The 20,327-nt window shown below is 38.4% G+C and overlaps 1 protein-coding gene across 3 annotated transcripts in view; it reads left to right on the top strand.

The window, feature by feature from the left end:
* LOC121390770 (sodium/myo-inositol cotransporter-like) overlaps window positions 1–20,327 on the top strand; it is a 35,418-nt gene that overhangs the window by 9,722 nt on the left and 5,369 nt on the right. For all 3 annotated transcript variants that reach the window (XM_041522686.1, XM_041522687.1, XM_041522685.1), the window contains 10 exons: window positions 678–737; window positions 2,023–2,127; window positions 3,018–3,123; window positions 3,968–4,048; window positions 6,584–6,798; window positions 10,578–10,713; window positions 11,945–12,052; window positions 15,066–15,216; window positions 17,333–17,501; window positions 18,599–18,817. In XM_041522686.1, coding sequence (XP_041378620.1) covers window positions 678–737; window positions 2,023–2,127; window positions 3,018–3,123; window positions 3,968–4,048; window positions 6,584–6,798; window positions 10,578–10,713; window positions 11,945–12,052; window positions 15,066–15,216; window positions 17,333–17,501; window positions 18,599–18,817 — 1,350 coding nt within the window. The remainder of the gene's footprint in view (window positions 1–677; window positions 738–2,022; window positions 2,128–3,017; window positions 3,124–3,967; window positions 4,049–6,583; window positions 6,799–10,577; window positions 10,714–11,944; window positions 12,053–15,065; window positions 15,217–17,332; window positions 17,502–18,598; window positions 18,818–20,327) is intronic.

Genomic DNA, 20,327 nt, shown 5'->3' with positions numbered 1-20,327 from the left:
TAATCATATATAAAACATAATAACATAATGTCCAATGGCATAAAGTATTTGACATAATTAATTGGAATTATCTCATTATCTGTGTGGTCTTTAATCATATATCGGATGCCATATAATCGTAATTAAAAAGGTGTTGTGTGTGGCATTAAATAAAGCATTCCTTCCTTCCATCCTTTATTTATCATTATTACATAACATTGAGTGAAATATCTTCAAATATCAGTGAAATAAACATGTTATCAGTCACTCAGTGACGATAATACATTTTAAAGTTAAAATTTCAATATTTCACTCTAAAATGTGTTATCGTCACTGTAGAAAGTGTTACCTTCACTGTAAGAAAGCGGGAACTATTTTGCTGTTGGCATTTTAAAAATAAAGATAAATGGCCAAAAGTTATATAATAAATAGAAAAATTTCATGTTTTTTGTCAAATATGATTTATATCCAGTCTCATGAAGTTTGCAATCATGTCACACTCATCGTGCAAGTGCGACTCATGAGATATGATTGCAAACTTCACGAGATGAGATATAAATCATATTTGACAAAAAACATGAAATATCCTCTATTTGTCTAACATTACCAAGGTAAATTGCTAGCCTGGGCTAAGAAATTAGAGAAAATTAAATTAATATTCGTGTTATTTTTGTTGTTCATTATATTCTGTTTTTCAGGCTCTCTTGTTCCTACAACTTCTAGGATGGGTCTTCATACCAGTCTACATAGCTTGTGGGGTGAGTTTCATGATTTTAATATTATTTATCCCATCCATCTATTAACTCACCTACCCATCTTCTCTACATTCCCCACCACAACTAGATAAAGGCCGTGGTATGTGCTTTCCTGTCTGTGGGAAAGTGCATATAAAAGATCTGCTGCATTAGGAGAAATGTAGCGGGTTTCCTCTTATGACTATGAGTAAAAATTACCAAATGTTTGACATCCAATAACCGATGATTAATTAATGAGTGTGCTCCAATGGTGTTGTTAAACAAAACAAAGTTTAACTCTACATTCCCCTTCCACCTTTCCTTTGTCTTTTCATCTTTACAACCACATATCTATCCATTACATTGTCCACTCATCCCTCCCTCCATTCGTGGCAATATACATGTACAAACACGTCCACATGTCCTTCGATCCTTCTGTCCATCCATCCAACCATTTTTCATTCCTTCTAACCATCCATCCAACCAACCATCATTCATCCATCAATCATCCATCCATCCATCCATCCATCCAACCAACCATCCATCATTCATCCATCAATCATCCATCCATCCTTCATTCCTTCCAACCATCCTTCATTCCTTCCAACCATCCATCCAACCAACCATCCATCCATCAATCCATCCATCCACTCATCCATCAATCCATCCATCAATCAATCCACTCATCCATCCATCAATCCACTCATCCATCCAACCATCCCTCCATGCACTCATTCATCCATCCATCCATCCATCCATCCATCCATCCATCCATCCATCCATCCATCCATCCATCCATCCATCCATCCACTCATCCATCCATCAATCCACTCATCCATCCACCCATCCCTCCATGCACCCATCCATCCATCCATCCATCCATCCATCCACTCATCCATCCACTCATCCATCCATCCATCCATCCATCCACCCATTCATCCATCCACCCATCCATCAATCCACTCATCCGTCATTCCATTCATCCATCCATCCATCCATCCATCCAAACAAACACCCACCCACCCATCCGTCTGTCCATCCGTCTTTTGGTCAGTACATCCATCCATCCATCCATCCATCCATCCATGTCTCGTTTCAGAGCCCTGGGACTTTATTAAGTGGCCTGTTCTAATTGTTTTTATTACAGACGTACACAGTGCCGGAGTAGCTGTCGAAGAGATTTGGAGGTCAGCGAATACGAGTTTACTTCTAATTGTTTTTATTACAGACGTACACCATGCTGGAGTATCTGTCGAAGAGATTTGGAGGTCAGCGAATACGAGTTTACTTCTAATTGTTTTTATTACAGACGTACACAATGCCGGAGTATCTGTCGAAGAGATTTGGAGGTCAGCGAATACGAGTTTACTTCGCCTTCCTCTCTTTGGTTCTCTACATCTTCACAAAATGTTCCGTGAGTATTTGGTTCTGTGATGGTAAAATGTTCACAACACTATGTGAGATTGGTTCTGGGCCAATAATTGATTGTGGATATCTCACCACGACTGCTATCCTGTCTGTGGGATGGTGCATATAATTTATCCCTTGCTGCTAATCAAAAAGAGTAGCCCATGAAGTGGCAACAGTGGGTTTCCTCTCTCAATACCTGTGTGATCCTTAACCATATGTCCGAGGCCATATAACAGTAAATAAAATGTGTTGAGTGCGTCATTAAATAAAACATTTCCTTCCTTCCTTTAAGACTGCATGTCAAATTTACCAAATGTTTGACATCCAACAGCCGATACTAATAAATCAATGTGCTCTAGTGGTGTCGTTAAACAAAACACACTTCTTCTTGTTGTGGATGTCTAATTGGCCAAAGATGTCTTTCACAAATAAATTCAGGGTTGAAAATGAGTAGTCACACAGTTGTCCATGGCGACCTTTATTGGCTAAGAGCGATTATGGATTTTTCAGAGATACTCTGTCAGGCGACATTTAATTTCAAAAACAATATGTAACTTTCCTACACCATTTTTAAAACTTTAAAAACATTTTTTTTTTTAATTAACCTGGAGTGCCATCTGTAGATGTTTGGAACATTTCATAAGTGACACTGTCAGGTTAATATATATTTTAAAAACTTAGTTTCTCTTTTTTCTCCCATTCAACAGGGAGATGTGTAACATTCCTACACCATTTTAAAAAAAACTTTTTTGTTTGTTTAATTAACCTGGAGTGCTATCTGTTGAGTACTAGATGTTCGGAACATTTTGTATGTGACACTGTTAGGTTAATATATATTTTTTTAAACTTTAAAAAACCCAAAAACTTAGTATCTCTTTTTCCCCCATTCAACAGGGTGATCTTTTAACTGGAGCGTTCTTCATTCAGCAGAGTATGAAATGGGATCTGTACCTGTGTATTTTCCTTCTCGTTCTCATCACGGCTATACTCACAATTACAGGTAATTTTAGGTTTTTTAATTATTGTGTGAATAAAGTGTGAACAAAGTGTGAACTGAAATCTCTACTATTCTTTTGTTTGTATCATTGTTGTACACACAGTTATGTGTTGTTGTTTTTTTGTTGTTGTTGTTTGTTTGGGTTTTTTGTTTTTTGTTTTTAATGTGACAAAGTTTGAACTACCGTAGAATCTCTATTTATGTTGTGTTCTTATGAGCTGTATACACAATTACTGGTAAATTAATTGTTATTTTATGAGTCCCCTACTGGTCCAACTGGAGGGGACTATAGGTTTCATCTCCGTCCTTCTGTCTGTCTGTCTGTCTGTCTGTCTGTCAGTTCGTCAGTCTATCCCACAGACATGTATAGTTTTCCAGATGTTTTTTTTTCAGAAGGCTGTGATATATTGAGCTGAAATTTTGTGTATAGCTTTATCATGTACTGATGAAATTTGACAATTGTGGTGAATTACCCATTGTTGACATAGTTATGGCCCTTGAACTTAAGAGATATGACAATTTGTTTTCCGGTCTTTTCTTTTGCAATGCCTGAAGATAGTGAGATGAAATTTTGCATGTAGATTTACCGTGTACTGTTATAGATCAAGTTTAAATTTCATGGTGATTTATCCATTTTTCATAGAGTTATGGCCCTTGAATTTAGAAAATATTTTTAAAATTTCAGCCTGGTAGGGGACATGTATTGCTTGTTGTTTGATTTTATATATGACAAAACTCTTTACTTATCTTTTGTTCTTATCACTTTTGTACACACAATTACAGGTAATGTTATTGTTATTGTTATTTTTATTTTTTTTATGACAAAGTATAATTTTGCTTATTTCAGGAGGGTTAACAGCCGTCATCTACACAGACACCCTACAGGCACTGCTTATGGTCGGTGGCTCCATCTACTTAACAGTGGCAGGTAATTTAGATTATTATTTTTTTTTAACTTTAAAATACAAAGTGATATAACAAGTTAGTTTGTGTTGTTTAAACGACACCAAGTGATATGACAAAATCTATCAAATCTTATTTATTTATTTATTATAAATCTTTTAAATTATTAAAAAAAAATTGTGAACACTTCAAACATTCAACACAAAGAGAAAGACTTTGTTTTGGACAGATCGATCCCCATCCGTGGGCCTGTTGGGATATTTCTTGTTCCAGCCAGTGCACCACTACTGGTATACCAAAGACCGTGGTATGTGCTATCCTGTCTGTGGGATGGTGCATATAAAGATCCCTTGCTGCTAATGGAAAAATGTAGCGTGTGTGAAACCGGCCTCGGTGGTGTAGTGGTTAAGCCATCGGACTACAGGCTGGTAGGTACAGGGTTCGCAGCCCGGTACCGGCTCCAACCCAGAGTGAGTTCTTAAGGGCTCATTGGGTAGGTGTAAGGCCACTACACCCTCTTCTCTCTCACAAACCACTAACAATTAACAACTAACCCACTGTCCTGGACAGCCAGCCCAGATAGCTAAGGTGTGTGCCCAGGACAGCGTGCTTGAACCTTAATTGGATATAAGCACGAAAATAAGTTGAAATGAAATAAATGTAGCGTGTTTCCTCGCTTAACAATTAATGTCAAAATTACCAAATGGTTGACAGCCAATAGCTGACGATGAATGAATTAATGTGCTCTAGTGGTGTTGTTAAACAAAACAAACTTTTAAAGGCATACTGTCACAGATTTAAGGACCTTATTTCTCTAAAAATGAATAATAAATAAAAATTACATTAATTGTTGAAAACCAAATCTAGCTATCGCATCACCGTAACTGAACCATGATGGAGTGAAATCCATGTCATGCCTCTTGGCAATTTTAGTTTCTGAATTATGGACCATTGCCATAATTCAATTATTTTTACAAAATGTCATTAATAAATGGAGTATAGTGCTTATGAAGATGGTTGAATAAAGTACATTTATGGACAAATCAAATTATTTTTGTTCAGGTAATACTTTGTTAGACCATTAAATAGGTCAGTGGTCTGTGACAATATGCCTTTAACTGTTTTTTGACATCAACCATCATTATTATATGTACAGTGAAACCTGTCTAAACCAGATCATATATTTATCCAATTTAGACAAGATCCGGTGTTTAGAGTTTGTCTTTTAGAATAATTTAGAAAATTTGGGATCATGAAACTTGGCTGGTTTTGACAAGATCTCTGTTTGTTCAGAGTCCGGTTTAGACAGGTTTTACTGTATATGGTGATGATGATGATGATGAGATGAATGATGATGATTCAGTATTTTCTTTTCGGTATGGGATTACTTGACAGGGCCGTGCTCCACACTTGCTGTCAGTTGAGCTATCTCGATATCAGGGTTAGGGTTAGAAATACAAAAAAATATAAATTTTGTGTGCAATTTAGAAAATAATCAGCTTAGAAATAAATAACTTTTAGTAAATTTCACAGTATGAAAATGTGTTCCCGTGGGATGAACTATACATTTACATGGAACCTGCAGCTAGTGCATGCTGGGTACTCATCCTCCATGTGGACCTACCAAGGAGGTTTGAACCTAAAGCCTACTGTAGACGAGTGTTATCAGCTGAGCAAAAAGTTACTTGAGACATTTTGATCAGCTGATAGCTTATAAGAATTTCACGACACACGATGATCTAAGTGCTGAGCTGGTTTGCTTACGACTGTCACAATGACATCACTCTGACGCAATTTTTATGTTTCCATTGGTCATTTGGTAAAATCAGCTCAGCTGATAGCTCTTATACACTGCACATGGTGAGATTTTTACCACGTATGGCAAAAAAATATCAAACGCGATAGATATTTTATCACGACCATGCAAGTCTAAAGACAAAATTGGTGGCACATGAGAACTATCAGCTGAGCAAAAAAAAAGTCTCAACTAAAGTTTTGCTAAGCTGGAGCTCTCATGTGCGATAGACTTAAGCTCAAGCATAAAGGGTGCAAAAAAAAAAATTGTTTTGTTTAACGACACCTCTAGAGCACATTGATTTATTAATCATCGGCTATAGGGTGTCAAACATTTAGTAATTTTTACATATAGTCTTAGATAAAAAAAAAATGCTACATTTTTCCATTAGCAACAAGGGATCTTTTATATGCACCATCCCACAGACAGGATAGCACATACCAGAGCCTTTGATATACCAGTCGTGGTGCACTGGCTAGAACAAGAAATAGCCCAATGGGTCCGCCGATGGGGATCGATCCTAGACTGACTGCGCAACATGCCATTGGGCTACATCCCACCCCTTCATTCCATAAAAGCAGAAACATATTTATACACCATTTTATTTATACACTATTTTATTTATACACCATTTTATTTACAAATTATAAAGGAAATTAAATCAGTGTTTCTTGGTATACATGTAGTTTCTTTTGGATGTCAGTATACATTCTACCACATAATTTTTCAACAGATAAAATCATTCTACATTTTAATTTCTTTCAGCGTTCTATAAAATCGGAGGTTTCAGCGGTCTTCTTGAAAAATATCCCCAGGCAGTTCCTAAGAATGTGTCTTCGATTGTCGTGAATGAGACTTGTCATTACCCAGACAAACAGGCCTTCCGAATGTTGAGAGATGCTGATGATGACTATATGCCATGGCTGGGGTTCCTTCTAGGACAGACTCCTGGTTCCCTCTGGTACTGGTGTACCGATCAGGTTTGCTGAAACCCAAGTCAGGCCCCGTGCTTAGGAAACACTTAACATCAAGACTGACAGCTTAAGTACAGTCTTCCCAAGCATCCACCCATCCATGCAGCGTCAGAGGTTAAGACTGAACCTCTTTTTGGATATGGCCACTTAAAAAGAGTTCCCTTTACCCATCCATGCAGCATATGATGTAGGTATACAGTGATAAGAGAGAGAAATAAGGGAACCTGTAAATACTCTCTCTGTCATAATGTCAGTGTTGAGAGGAAGGAAGGAAATGTTGTCAGTGTTGAGAGATGCTAATAATGACTATATGCCATGGTTGGGCTTCCTTCTAGGACAGACTCCAGATTCCATATGGTACTGGTGTGCTGATCAGGTCTGTATACAGATTCACAAGGACATATTATAGTGCGTTGACTTGTAGAGGTAGATGGTAGTAGAGAGATGCTGATGATGACTATATGCCATGGCTGGGCTTCCTCCTGGGACAGACTCCAGGTTCTGTTTGGTACTGGTGTGGTGGTCAGGTCAGTATATAGATTAACAAGGACATATTGTAGTATGTAAGCTTGTAGAGGTAGATGGTAGTAGTGAGATGCTGATGATGACTATATGCCATGGCTGGGCTTCCTCCTGGGACAGACTCCAGGTTCTATTTGGTACTGGTGTGGTGGTCAGGTCAGTATATAGATTGACAAGGACATACTGTAGTGTGTAGACCTGTGGAGGTAGATGGTAGTGGAGAGATGCTGATGATGACTATATGCCATGGCTGGGGTTCCTCCTGGGGCAGATGTCAGGTTCTATCTGGTACTGGTCAGGTCAATATACAGATTAACAAGGACATACTACAGTGTGTAGACTTGTGGAGGTAGATGGTAGTGGAGAGATGCTGATGATGACTATATGCCATGGCTGGGGTTCCTCCTGGGACAGATGTCAGGTTCTATCTGGTACTGGTCAGGTCAATATACAGATTAACAAGGACATACTACAGTGTGTAGACTTGTGGAGGTAGATGGAAGTGGAGAGATGCTGATGATGACTATATGCCATGGCTGGGGTTCCTCCTGGGACAGACACCAGGTTCTATTTGGTATTGGTGTGCTGACCAGGTCAGTATACAGATTAACAAGGACATACTATAATGTGTAGACTTGTGGAGGTAAATGGTAGTGGAGAGATGCTGATGATGATAATATGCCATGGCTGGGGTTCTTCTTGGGACAGACTCCTGGCTCCATCTGGTACTGCTGTGCTGATCAGGTTTGTTGAAACCCAAGTCAAGCCCAATGCCTATGAAACTTTAAAGTCTTTCCCTAATTAAAAAGAGCAACATCATTGCCTACTGATAGAAAGAGATGAGGGAACACATAAGTATTTTGTTTTTTAACCCCTCCACCCCTGCTCCCTTCCCTTTCTCTCCTTGAATTCCATCTCAGTTCTTCCCAATCTAGCAACTCCTCCTATCTTTTAACTTCTTTCGGTGTCCACCTCCACATCCCAGTCATCATCTCTTCAACTGCGACAGGTGCTTGTCTCTTGTAGCTATCTGTCCCACACACCTGCCCTTTCCCATCAGCTATAGCTGTGGGCTTAGTTTGAGAGTGTTCAGTGGTTACTTCTCCTTCCCTGCCGAGGGAACACATAAATAGTAACAGCAAATATTGGCTAAAACCTTTCCTTTCCGTTTAACTTATTTTTGTGCTTATATCCAATTAAGGTTCAAGCATGCTGTCCTGGGCACACACCTCAGCTATCTGAGCTGTCTGTCCAGGACAGTGGGTTAGTTGTTAGTGGTTAGTGAGAGAGAAGAGGGTGTAGTGGTCTTACACCTACCCATTGAGTCACCTACCCATGATGGTATAGCCATAAAATCTGTTTATACTAGTATACAATCCCCCTGTTTTTGAATGTTGAAATAGGCCAACAAGTTCGCCTATTGCATAAATAGTCTTGCCTGATATTTTTAGAATTTGTATGCTCCCGAATAACGCTATAAAAGGCGAATTGTAATTGGTTGATATTTAAATTGATATTTTAAGATGAAATGTCACCTGGACATGGGAGTCCATGCAATGCTGTTAGATCTACTGGTAGACCAGTAGAGCTAATTTTAATCAGATTGATACAGATATAACTACTCTGGTAGTTTCATCACGCATGTAGCCCGCTGCACCAGATAAGCTGCGTTAGGTAATAAATGTGTAAAAAAGATGATCAGATAGCCCGCTCCGACACATAGCCCGCATTAGCTTACATGGTTAACACCCGATGAGGAAAACACCAGCCATCGTCAGCTTAATTACCAATATTTTAGAAATAAAGCCCAGTACCTCCTTGTTATGGATAGCATAACGGCACACAAACAGAAGAGTGTTAAAAATGATCTGAAAGCCCTGAACACAACATTGCTATATATCTTCTGCACTTTACGTGTTCATCAATATAAACAGTTCAATTAAATTTTTACAAACCATGCTTTTGTTTTTCATTTTGTCTCAACACCGCATTTGGCAATAAATGGTTATTGAGTAAAAAAAGAAAAATCATATAACCCACAGCAGCAGATAAGCAGCAGGGGGTAGATTTCAATATTTTAAAACGTATAGCCCACAAGCTATACATGTGAAATTACGGTACCACGTGTTCCCTTATTTCTTCCTATCGGTACATATAAAGTCTGGAGACTTTACTGAAGTCTTGAGATGGACTTTAAACATTTATAAGCATGGGATGGCATATTGTACAGTTGAGGTATTATTGCTGAACATAACTTTATGCCAGGGGTGGAGAAATACCATTTTCTGCCAGTCTGGGACCTACTTTTCATCTTTCAGACCAAAATTATTTAAAAAACAATGGATATGTGATCTGTCCATCCAACAGTCCATCCATCATCCATCAGTCCATCCATCCATCCTTCCTTCCTTCCTTCCATCCATCCATCCATCCATCCATCCATCCATCCAACCATCCTTCCTTCCTTCCTTCCAACCATCTCTCCAACCATTCCTCTATCCATCATCCATCCATTCCATCCATCCATCCATCCATCCATCCATCCATCCATCCATCCATCCATCCATCCATCCATCCATCCATCTTCCATCCATCCATCCATCCAACTATCATCCATCCATCCATGCATCACGCATCCATCCATCCATCCTTCCATGTGTCCGTTTATTCATCCTTCCGTCATCCATCCATCCATCTGTCATCCGTCTGTCATCCATCTGTCATCCATCCATCCATCCATCCAACCATCCAACCATCCATCCAACCATTTGTTCATCCGTCCATCCACCTATCCATCTGTCCATCTGTCTGTCCATCCATCCATTCATATAATAAAATTGTGAACTATGAGGTATATTGTTTGAATCTATTTTACTGTTTACTTTTGTATTCCCAAAAACATTTTTAATGTAGGATTTTCATTAATTTTATGAAATCAAAATAACCTTTATTGGCAATGAAAACTTAAATAAAAACTCCTGATAACTGACTACAACTTGGCAAAAAACCAAACATTTGGCTGGTTTTAACTTTACTTTATTTTAAAGTTAACCTTTAAAGCCATACAATGCTATATTAACCTATCCCTATATGTTTGTATGGCTTTGACAATGTTATTAATAGCATTAATTTTTCAGGAAGGCATACATCAATATTACCAAATGCTTGACATCCAGTAGCCGATGATTAATAAATCAATGTGCTCTAGTGGTGTCGTTAAACAAAACAAAACTTTTAACTTTTAACTTTATCTTCCTCCACAGGTGATTGTCCAGAGAGCGCTGGCGGCGAAGAGCATTTCCCACGCCCAGGGTGCCGTGGTGATGGCCGGATTCCTCAAGATTCTGCCCATGTTCATCATGGTGATGCCAGGAATGATTAGCAGAATTCTCTATCCAGGTTAAAGTTCTTTCATAATTGGGGGTGGGGTGGACGATGGGGAGTAAATTTTTGTGTATAACTCTAATGTTAATTTGTTTGCCTTTAGATCCATTTCTCAGAAACTATAAATCATAGATCAATAAAATTTGGACACCCTAGAGATCAAGTAAAATGTCCAGAGTTAAGAGGTATCTGGTTTTGTGAGGTTCTGATTATGTACTGATATTTAAAAAGGGGCCGTGAAAAATGTCTGGTTTAAAAACAAATTTGGTTTACAGAGGGTCCGGTTTGGAGAGGTTTCACTGTAGCTGCATCTTTATATGTTCATCTCATTGCATGTTAAAAACAATTTATTAAATACATATTAAAAAATTAAATTAAATTAATTTTTATTTTTTAATATTCATTCATAATATACCTTTATTTTACACCCAATTTCCTTTTGTGTTTGAACATCTGTTAAACATCCATCCATCCATCCCTACACCTGGTCATTGAAAACCCATCTATCCATCCATCCATCTGTCCATCCAACCATCCATCCGTCCATCCATCCATCCATCCATCTATCGATCCATCCATCCATCCATCCATCCATCCATCCATCCATCCATCCATCCATCCATCGTTAAACATCCATCCATCCAACCCTACACCTGGTCATTGAAAATCCATCCATCTGTCTGTCCGTCCATCAATCCGTCCATCCATCCATCCATCCATCTAATCATCCATTTGTCCATCCATCCATCCATCCGTCCATCCATCCATCCGTCCATTCATCCATCCATCCATCCATCCATCCATCCATCCATCCATCCATCCATCCATCCATCCATCCATCCATCCATCCATCCATCCATTCATCCAATCATCTATTTGTCCATCCATCCATTTATCCATCTATCCATCCATCCATCCATCCACTCATCCATCCATTTACACATCCATCCATCCATCCAACCATCCACACATTCATCCATCCACACATCCATCCATCCATCCATCCATCCATCCATCAACACATCCATCTATACATCCATCTAATCATCCATCCATTTATCCATCCATCCATCCATCCACCCACACATCCATCCATCTATACATCCATCTAACCATCCATCCATCCATCCATACATCCATCCACACATCCCTCCCTCCCTCCCTCCCTCCCTCCCTCCCTCCCTCCCTCCCTCCTTTCTAGAAGGAATTGATATATTACAGTTTTGTTTTTTGTTTGTGTTCACAGATGAAGTGGCTTGCACAAACCCAGAGTGGTGTTACCAGGTGTGTCAGAGTAGAGCTGGCTGTAGCAGCATCGCTTACCCTCGTCTCGTCCTGGGTATCATGCCTGATGGTAAGACTCAATATTGTTACCATGAAATAAACAGTTTTAAATGTGTTACAAACTGTTTTTATTTTACTATTTACCAGGCATACATGTGTACGTTACTGCCAAGAGCATTGATTAAATCGTTTATATAAGGATTTGACTCCCAACAGATCCATACTCAGGGGTGAGAGTTAGGGATGTGGGAGCATGTGCAGGCGGAGGGTTTTGGGGGTCTAAATTTCCTGCACAATCATGACTGGGGTGGGGGTATTGGATGAACACACAAACATTCCAAAGATCCCTGAGGGCCACCTTTTGAAAAGGTGACCGTTTACAATATCAACACTCACAAAGGTCCTTTTTTTCAGAGTTATGCCCCCAAACGCAAATCTCCCCCATCCCCCCTCAAACAAATGCGTATGTCGAAGCAGTTTATGTGTAGTATGCAAACTGAATGGCTTTTATAGCACAGAATATATTAACCTTTATTATACATTGGGGGCAAGATGTTGCTTTAATCGGTCATCCTAATCTGCCAAAATAAACAATTATTAAATGTACTACCATCGAATGTCACATCGTTATGTTTGACGTTATCCTACCTTGTCCAAATAGGTCACAGAGACACAACATATTGTGTGTTAAATATTAAGTTGTCGTGAACGAAATAACAAGCACTTGACCTTACTTCTTGATCAATATGTTTGTCCCATCACTATCTTCAAGAGTTTTGTTTTCAGCATCTTGGTACGATCTTTTGATAATATACTATTATCTTGAGTGATAATAATTTCAAATATCCAATGAAGGAAATGTTTTATTTAACGATGCACTTAACACATTTTAGTTACAGTTATATGGTGTCAGACATATGGTTAAGGACCACACAGATATATAGAGAGAGGAAACCCGCTGTCACCACTTCATGGGCTAATCTTTTCGATTAGCAACAAGGGATCTTTTATATGCACCATCCCATAGACAGGATAGCATATACCACAACCTTTGATGTACCAGCCATGGTGCACTGGCTGGAGTGAGAAATATCCAATGAATGAATGTTTAACACATCCCAGCAGAAAAAAGATATATACCGGCTATTGGGAGTCAAACTATGGTAACTGCAAAACTGAAGTGATGATCAACATGAATGTAAAAATTAAAGATTTAAATTAAAACTTGGTGTAAAGATCAAAAGGAAGGAAGGAAATGTTTTATTTAACGATGCACTCAACACATTTTATTTATGGTTATAGTGCTTCAGATATATGGTTAAGGACCACACAGATACAGAGAGAGGAAACCCGCTGTCGCCATTTCATGGGCTACTCTTTTCGATTAGCAGCAAGGGATCTTTTATATGCACCATCCCACAGACAGGATAGTACATACCACAACCTTTGTTACACCAGTTGTGGAACACTGGCTGGAATGAGAAATAGCCCAATGGGTCCACCGATGGGGATTGATCCTAGTCCGACTGTGCATCAAGCGAACGCTCTACCACTGGGCTACATCCTGCCCCATCATAGATCAATAAAGAAATATACAGTGATGCAGTAACTTGGGAGGGGGGTTTCAAAGTCAAGTACCCCTCCACTTTTCAGAGTTGTGGAGCAAAGATAATATCTGCTTTAATTCTGCATACATAATCTTTGTTTTGTTTAACAACACCACTAGAGCACATTGACTAATTAATCATCGGCCATTAATTGGATGTTAAATATTTGGTAATTCTGACATGCAGTCTCCAGAGCGTCTATGACTATCTATCTTTTTTTTTTACAGGTTTCCCATACATGTTTCAAGGACAAGGCTACTTGACACAGTGATACTAGATAAAATAAAATTGCATACATTTTTTGCCCAGATGAAACTATTTTTTTTTACAACCAACACACTCACATTTACCACCAATCACAGGACTTGTGGTGTTCACTTCTTTATCAAAAGTTTGGTGCACCTAAAACTTTGACCCGTCTGGAAGTTATTTGGCTTAGTACTACCATTAGCAGCAAGGTTTTTTTTAGTTGAACTTTCCTTTCCACAGCCTTTTATATACCAGTCATGGAGCACTGGTTGGAACAGGAAAACCCATAAACAAGGAGTTTTTATTATCTAAACCAGGCACCTCAGACTGAGGTACATCCCATCCCTACACGTACACACGTATATCTGATGTCTAACATTGTACCTTTGAGGAAATACTGTACGAGATTTGTATAGTATGGTATTGTACAGGGATTAACATGCACATTCAGAGCAAGCTGTCTTAGCGCATGCCTGTCGTGGGCACAGGTGGGAGCTTTGGCCGGCTCCTCCATCCAGGACAGGAAAGGGTTGGGATAGGTGGGAGAAGGGACCGCCTGCACTGGCAAATGCAAGAATGCAACAGCAGCCCGACTAGGGTCAGAAACGGGTGGAGGGTATGAGATTTGTATCTGATTGGCTGCTTTATAGTGATGATCTAGACATCAAACCTATACTATCCATAGATTGTAAAACTAAGAATAGTGATGCACAATTAAGTTAACTGTACTAACAGTTATGTGCTAAAGAGCTACAATGCTTGAATAAAAACAACAAATGTGCACTCACACAACCATACCTGCACACACTATAATGAACATGCATGCACGCACGCACGCACATGCACACACACACACACACACACACGACGTACACACACACGACGCACACACAACGCACACACACAAAACACACACACACACACACAAAACACAGACACAAAACACACACACCACAGGCACAATACACACACACAACACATTTGATTGGAAGAATATGCATGCATACATCCACACCTGTACACTCTAATGACACACCAATTTGTAAGACTATCGATACTGAAAATCATTTTAGTATAATACAAATTCAGCCATGTAGCATTTGCTCTTCTATTTACCATTTGTGACGCCCAATGGCCGATTTGTGTTTTTGTGCTGGGGTGTCGTTAAACATTCATTCATTCATTCATGGATGAACATGAAATATAAGAGTTATCTCCCTTGACCAGGTGCACGTGGGTTGATGATGGCCGTGATGATTGCCGCTCTGATGAGTGACCTTGACTCCATCTGGAACAGCGCCAGCACCTTGTTCACCATCGACATCTGGAAACGTTTCCGCAAACACGCCAAGGTCACCGAACTCATGGTCGTCGGAAGGTATAAACTGCATCAGATTCTGAAAGAAGGAAGGAAGGAAGGAAGGAGTGAGTGAGTGAGTGAGTGAATGATGAAAGAATGCATGAAAGAAAGAATGCATGAAAGAAAGAATGCATGAAAGAAAGAATGCATGAATGAAAGAATGCATGAATGAACGAATGTTTATCCTGCAACCACTATTTCTACTCACAGATTATGATGACAGATAAAGCAGTTTACGCTCGTAAACATACAGTAGCAGGATATGACTTTTGACGTCAGTCGTGTGACCTCACACGCATACAGATAACTACATTACTAAATCGCTCATTTGACCTCTAGGTCATCGTACAGTATAGCTGAAATAAAAAGAAATCATAGCTTTTTCGCTTAATTTTTATGGTCTGCATGATAAAGATAATAACTAGTTGATGACGTAGGATATTGGTTTTATCCTGTTCAGGCAAAATGAGAAATGTCCCCATTTTTTCGTTATTCTCTATTTAACAACACACATCAGATTCTAAGTTAAGACATCAGATTCTGAGTTCAGACATCAGATTCTGTGTGCAGACATCAGATTCTGAATTCAGCCATAAGATTCTGAGTTCAGACATCAGATTCTGTATGCAGACATCAGATTCTGAGTTCAGCCATAAGATTCTGAGTTCAGCCATCAGATTCTGAGTGCAGACATCAGATTCTGAGTTCAGACATCAGATTCTGAGTGCAGACATCAGATTCTGAGTGCAGACATCAGATTCTGAGTTCAGCCATAAGAAGCAATGCTAACGTTCATGAAAAAGTTGATAATTGAGGTTACAGTTTTGTTTTGTTTAATGACACCACTAGAGCTCATTGATTTAGTAATCAGCGGCTATCTAGGATCAGTGCTCGTAGGTGAGTCCATTGTTCATTGTAGCCAGTGCAAAGGCTGTGGTATGTGCTATCCTGTCCATGCATATAAAAGATCCCTTGCTACTAATGGGAAAATGTACCGGATTTCCTTTATAAGACTAAGTCAGAAATACCAAATGTTTGACATCCTATAGCCTATGATGAATAAATCAATGTGCTCTAGTGGTGTCATTAAACAAAAACAAACGTTAACTTTTTTTCCACACTGTCATCTCAACCTTTCTCCTTTCCTTTTCTGGCCATGTGGTTGTAAGATTTTAACCTTATGCAAAGTAAATGACGAGTATAACATGGTTATTAAGTTTTTTTCAAAGCTACAACAACAGAGACTGACCTTTATAGACGGCAGGCTTCTATTCCAGACTGGGGCGGGACGTAGCCCAGTGGTACAGCACTTGCTCGATGTGTGGTCAGTGTGGGATCAATCCCCATCGGTGGTCCCATTGGGCTATTTCTCTCTCCATCCAGTGCACCTCAACTGATATATCAAAGGCTGTGGTATGTACTACCCTGTCTGAGGGATGGTGCATATAAAAGATCTCTAGCTGCTAATCGAAAAGAGTAGCCCATGAAGTGGCCACAGCAGGTTTCCTCTCTCAATATCTGTGTGGTCCTTAACCATATGTCTGACGCCATATAACTGTAAATAAAATGTGTTGAGTGCATCGTTAAATAAAACATTTCTTTTTTTCTAATCGGAAAGAAATGTTTTATTTAACGACGCACTCAACACATTTTATTTACGGTTATATGGCGTCAGACATATGGTTAAGGACCACACAGATTTTGAGAGGAAACCCGCTGTCGCCACTACATAGCCTACTCTTTCCGATTAGCAGCAAGGGATCTTTTATTTGCGCTTCCCACAGGCAGGATAGCACAAACCATGGCCTTTGTTGAACTAGTTATGGATCACTGTTCGGTGAAAGTGATTTACACCTACCCATTGAGCCTTGCGGAGCACTCACTCAGGGTTTGGTGTCGGTATCTGGATTAAAAATCCCATGCCTCGACTGGGATCCGAACCCAGTACCTACCAGCCTTTAGACCGGTGGCCTAACCACGACGCCGTTTTTTTTCTAATCAAGGAAGACATCTGTTTTTTCAAGACACTGAGGCCTGCCAGCTTCAGGCGAGTGCTCTACCACTGGGCTATGTCCCACCCCTAATTCTCAAGAGTAACAAAATATGATAAATTGCTTTTTTTTTTGCTCTCCAGGTTGTTCATTCTTGTGATGGTCGGTCTCTCCATTGCCTGGGTTCCTGTCATCAAGGAGACGCAGGGAGGCCAAGTGTTTGTTTATATTAACGAGATTACAAATTACCTGGCGCCGCCATTCGCTGCGGTTTTCATTCTGGCAGTTTTTGTGCCTTTTGTTAATGAAAAGGTATGATGGATAAATTAATATTACCGTAATTTATTTTATAACATTTAGTCAAGTATGTCAAAACTTAAAATAACTATGTTTCCTCCTGGCAATTTTTGTGCCTTTTGTTAATGAAAAGGTACGATGAATAAATTAATATTAATTTATTATAAACATTCTGTCAAAACTTAAAATAATTAAGAAATAGCACAGTTTTTTGCCTTTTGTTAATGAAAAGGTGTGCTGGATAAATTAATATTAATTTATTATATAACATTTAGTTAAGTACATCAAAACTTAAAATAACTATGTTTCCTCCTGGCAAATTTTGTGCCTAAATTGTTTTTAATGAAAAGGTATGATGGATAAATTAATATTAATTTATTATAAACATTCAGTCAAGTATATCAAAAGTTAAAATAACTATGAAATAGTGCAACCGTCATTATCACACTTTAAAATAATCCATGTAGGAATTTAAATTATACTTTATTAAGCAAAATGATGAGTTTGTTTGATATATATATTTAAACATGAGTAAATATTTCTTTATTATTAACATTGTGTGATGTGTTTTGACCATATAAAAGTAATTGTAAATCTATTGGATAAAAATACTGTAAGGAAATACATAAAACCTGTCTCTGCTGTTAATATCTTTTACAGTGAAAGAAAACAGGTACCATATTTCCTCTAATAAGCACCAGGGAGCTTATTCATTTTAAAATGGTCGCAGATACCGGCCTTATTGGAGACTCGGCCTTTATTTTTTCAAACAAATTTTAGAAATTAAAGCTAAAAACTACAAACTAACAATTTTATTTATTTTTAAACTTTAATTTCAAACTGTAAAAAACCTTTAAACTTTAACAAAACAATGAACAAATTAATATTATTTGTCCACGTAAAAAATGCCTAAATTATGCCTGGGAGTAATCAGTTTTTGGCCGTTTTACCCTGTGTTTATTGGAAGCCTGGCACTTATTAGAGACCCAGTGTTTATTTTGTAGCAAAGAGTTACAGACCCGGCACTTATTTGAGGCCGGTGCTTATTTGAGCCCCGGTGCTTATTGGAGGAAACACGGTAATTCCAAATGCTATTGTTTCTTAATTGACAGGGTGCATTCTGGGCCCTGATTGTGGGTTTCGTGGTTGGCCTGGTGCGACTGATCCTCGTGTTTGTCTACCAGAACGACACGTACTGCGGCAAGGAGACCGCTCTACCGGCGATCATCAGACGCTTTCACTACTTCTACTTCTCCTTTTTCCTCACCACCCTCACGGCCGCCATTGCTCTCGTCATCAGCTACCTCACTGGAGGCTCCGACGATAAATATGTGAGTAACTCATTCCCGATGATAATTATGTGAGTAAATTATTGTAGTTTTAGCTCAATTTATATCTATAGTCCATCCCGACCATAAATATGTGAGTAACTTATTGTAGTTTTAGCTCAATTTATATCTATAGTCCGCTCCGACGATAAATATGTGAGTAACACATTGTAGTTTTAGCTCGATTTATATCTATAGTCTGTCCCAACGATAAATATGTGAGTAACTTATTGTAGTTTTAGCTCGATTTATATCTATAGTCTGTCCCAACGATAAATATGTGAGTAACTCATTGTAGTTTTAGCTCAATTTATATCTATAGTCTGTCCCAACGATAAATATGTGAGTAACTTATTGTAGTTTTAGCTCAATTTATATCTATAGTCTGTCCCAACGATAAATATGTGAGTAACTTATTGTAGTTTTAGCTCAATTTATATCTATAGTCCGCTCCGACGATAAATATGTCAGTAACACATTGTAGTTTTAGCTCGATTTATATCTATAGTCCGTCCAGATGATAAATATGTGAGTAACTCATTGTAGTTTTAGCTAGATTTATATCTATAGTCCGTCCAGATGATAAATATGTGAGTAACTCATTGTAGTTTTAGCTAGATTTATATCTATAGTCCTGATGATAAATATGTGAGTAAAACACTGTAGTTTTAGCTTGATTTATATCTGTCGTCCGTACTGATAATAAATATGTGAGTAACTCATTGTAGTTTTAGCTCGATTTATATCTATAGTCCTGATGATAAATATGTGAGTAACTCATTGTAGTTTTAGCTCGATTTATATCTATAGTCCATCCTGACGATAAATATGTGAGCAACTCATTGTAGTTTTAGCTCTATTTATATCTATAGTCCGTCCCGATGATAAATATGTGAGTAACTCATTGTAGTTTTAGCTCGATTTATATCTATAGTCCGTCCCGATGATAAATATGTGAGTAACTCATTGTAGTTTTAGCTCGATTTATATCTATAGTCTGTCCCGATGATAAATATGTGAGTAACTCATTGTAGTTTTAGCTCGATTTATATCTATAGTCCATCCAGATGATAAATATGTGAGTAACTCATTGTAGTTTTAGATCGATTTATATCTACCTGTATAGTCCACTCCGACGATAAATATGTGAGTAACTCATTGTAGTTTTAGCTCGATTTATATCTATAGTTGGTCCAGATGATAAATATGGGAGTAACTCATTGTAGTTTTAGCTCGATTTATATCTATAGTCCGTCCCGATGATAAATATGTGAGCAACTCATTGTAGTTTTAGCTCGATTTATATCTATAGTCGGTCCAGATGATAGATATGTGAGTAACTCATTGTAGTTTTAGATCGATTTATATCTACCTGTATAGTCCACTCCGACGATAAATATGTGAGTAACTCATTGTAGTTTTAGCTCAATTTATATCTATAGTTGGTCCAGATGATAGATATGTGAGTAACTCATTGTAGTTTTAGCTCGATTTATATCTATAGTCCATCCAG

This window comes from Gigantopelta aegis, chromosome 15 (genome assembly GCF_016097555.1).
Source record: "Gigantopelta aegis isolate Gae_Host chromosome 15, Gae_host_genome, whole genome shotgun sequence".
NCBI classification, from domain to species: Eukaryota; Metazoa; Mollusca; class Gastropoda; order Neomphalida; family Peltospiridae; genus Gigantopelta; species Gigantopelta aegis.
Note: the sequence above shows the minus strand (reverse complement) of the source record. Positions and strands in the feature narration are given on the sequence as shown.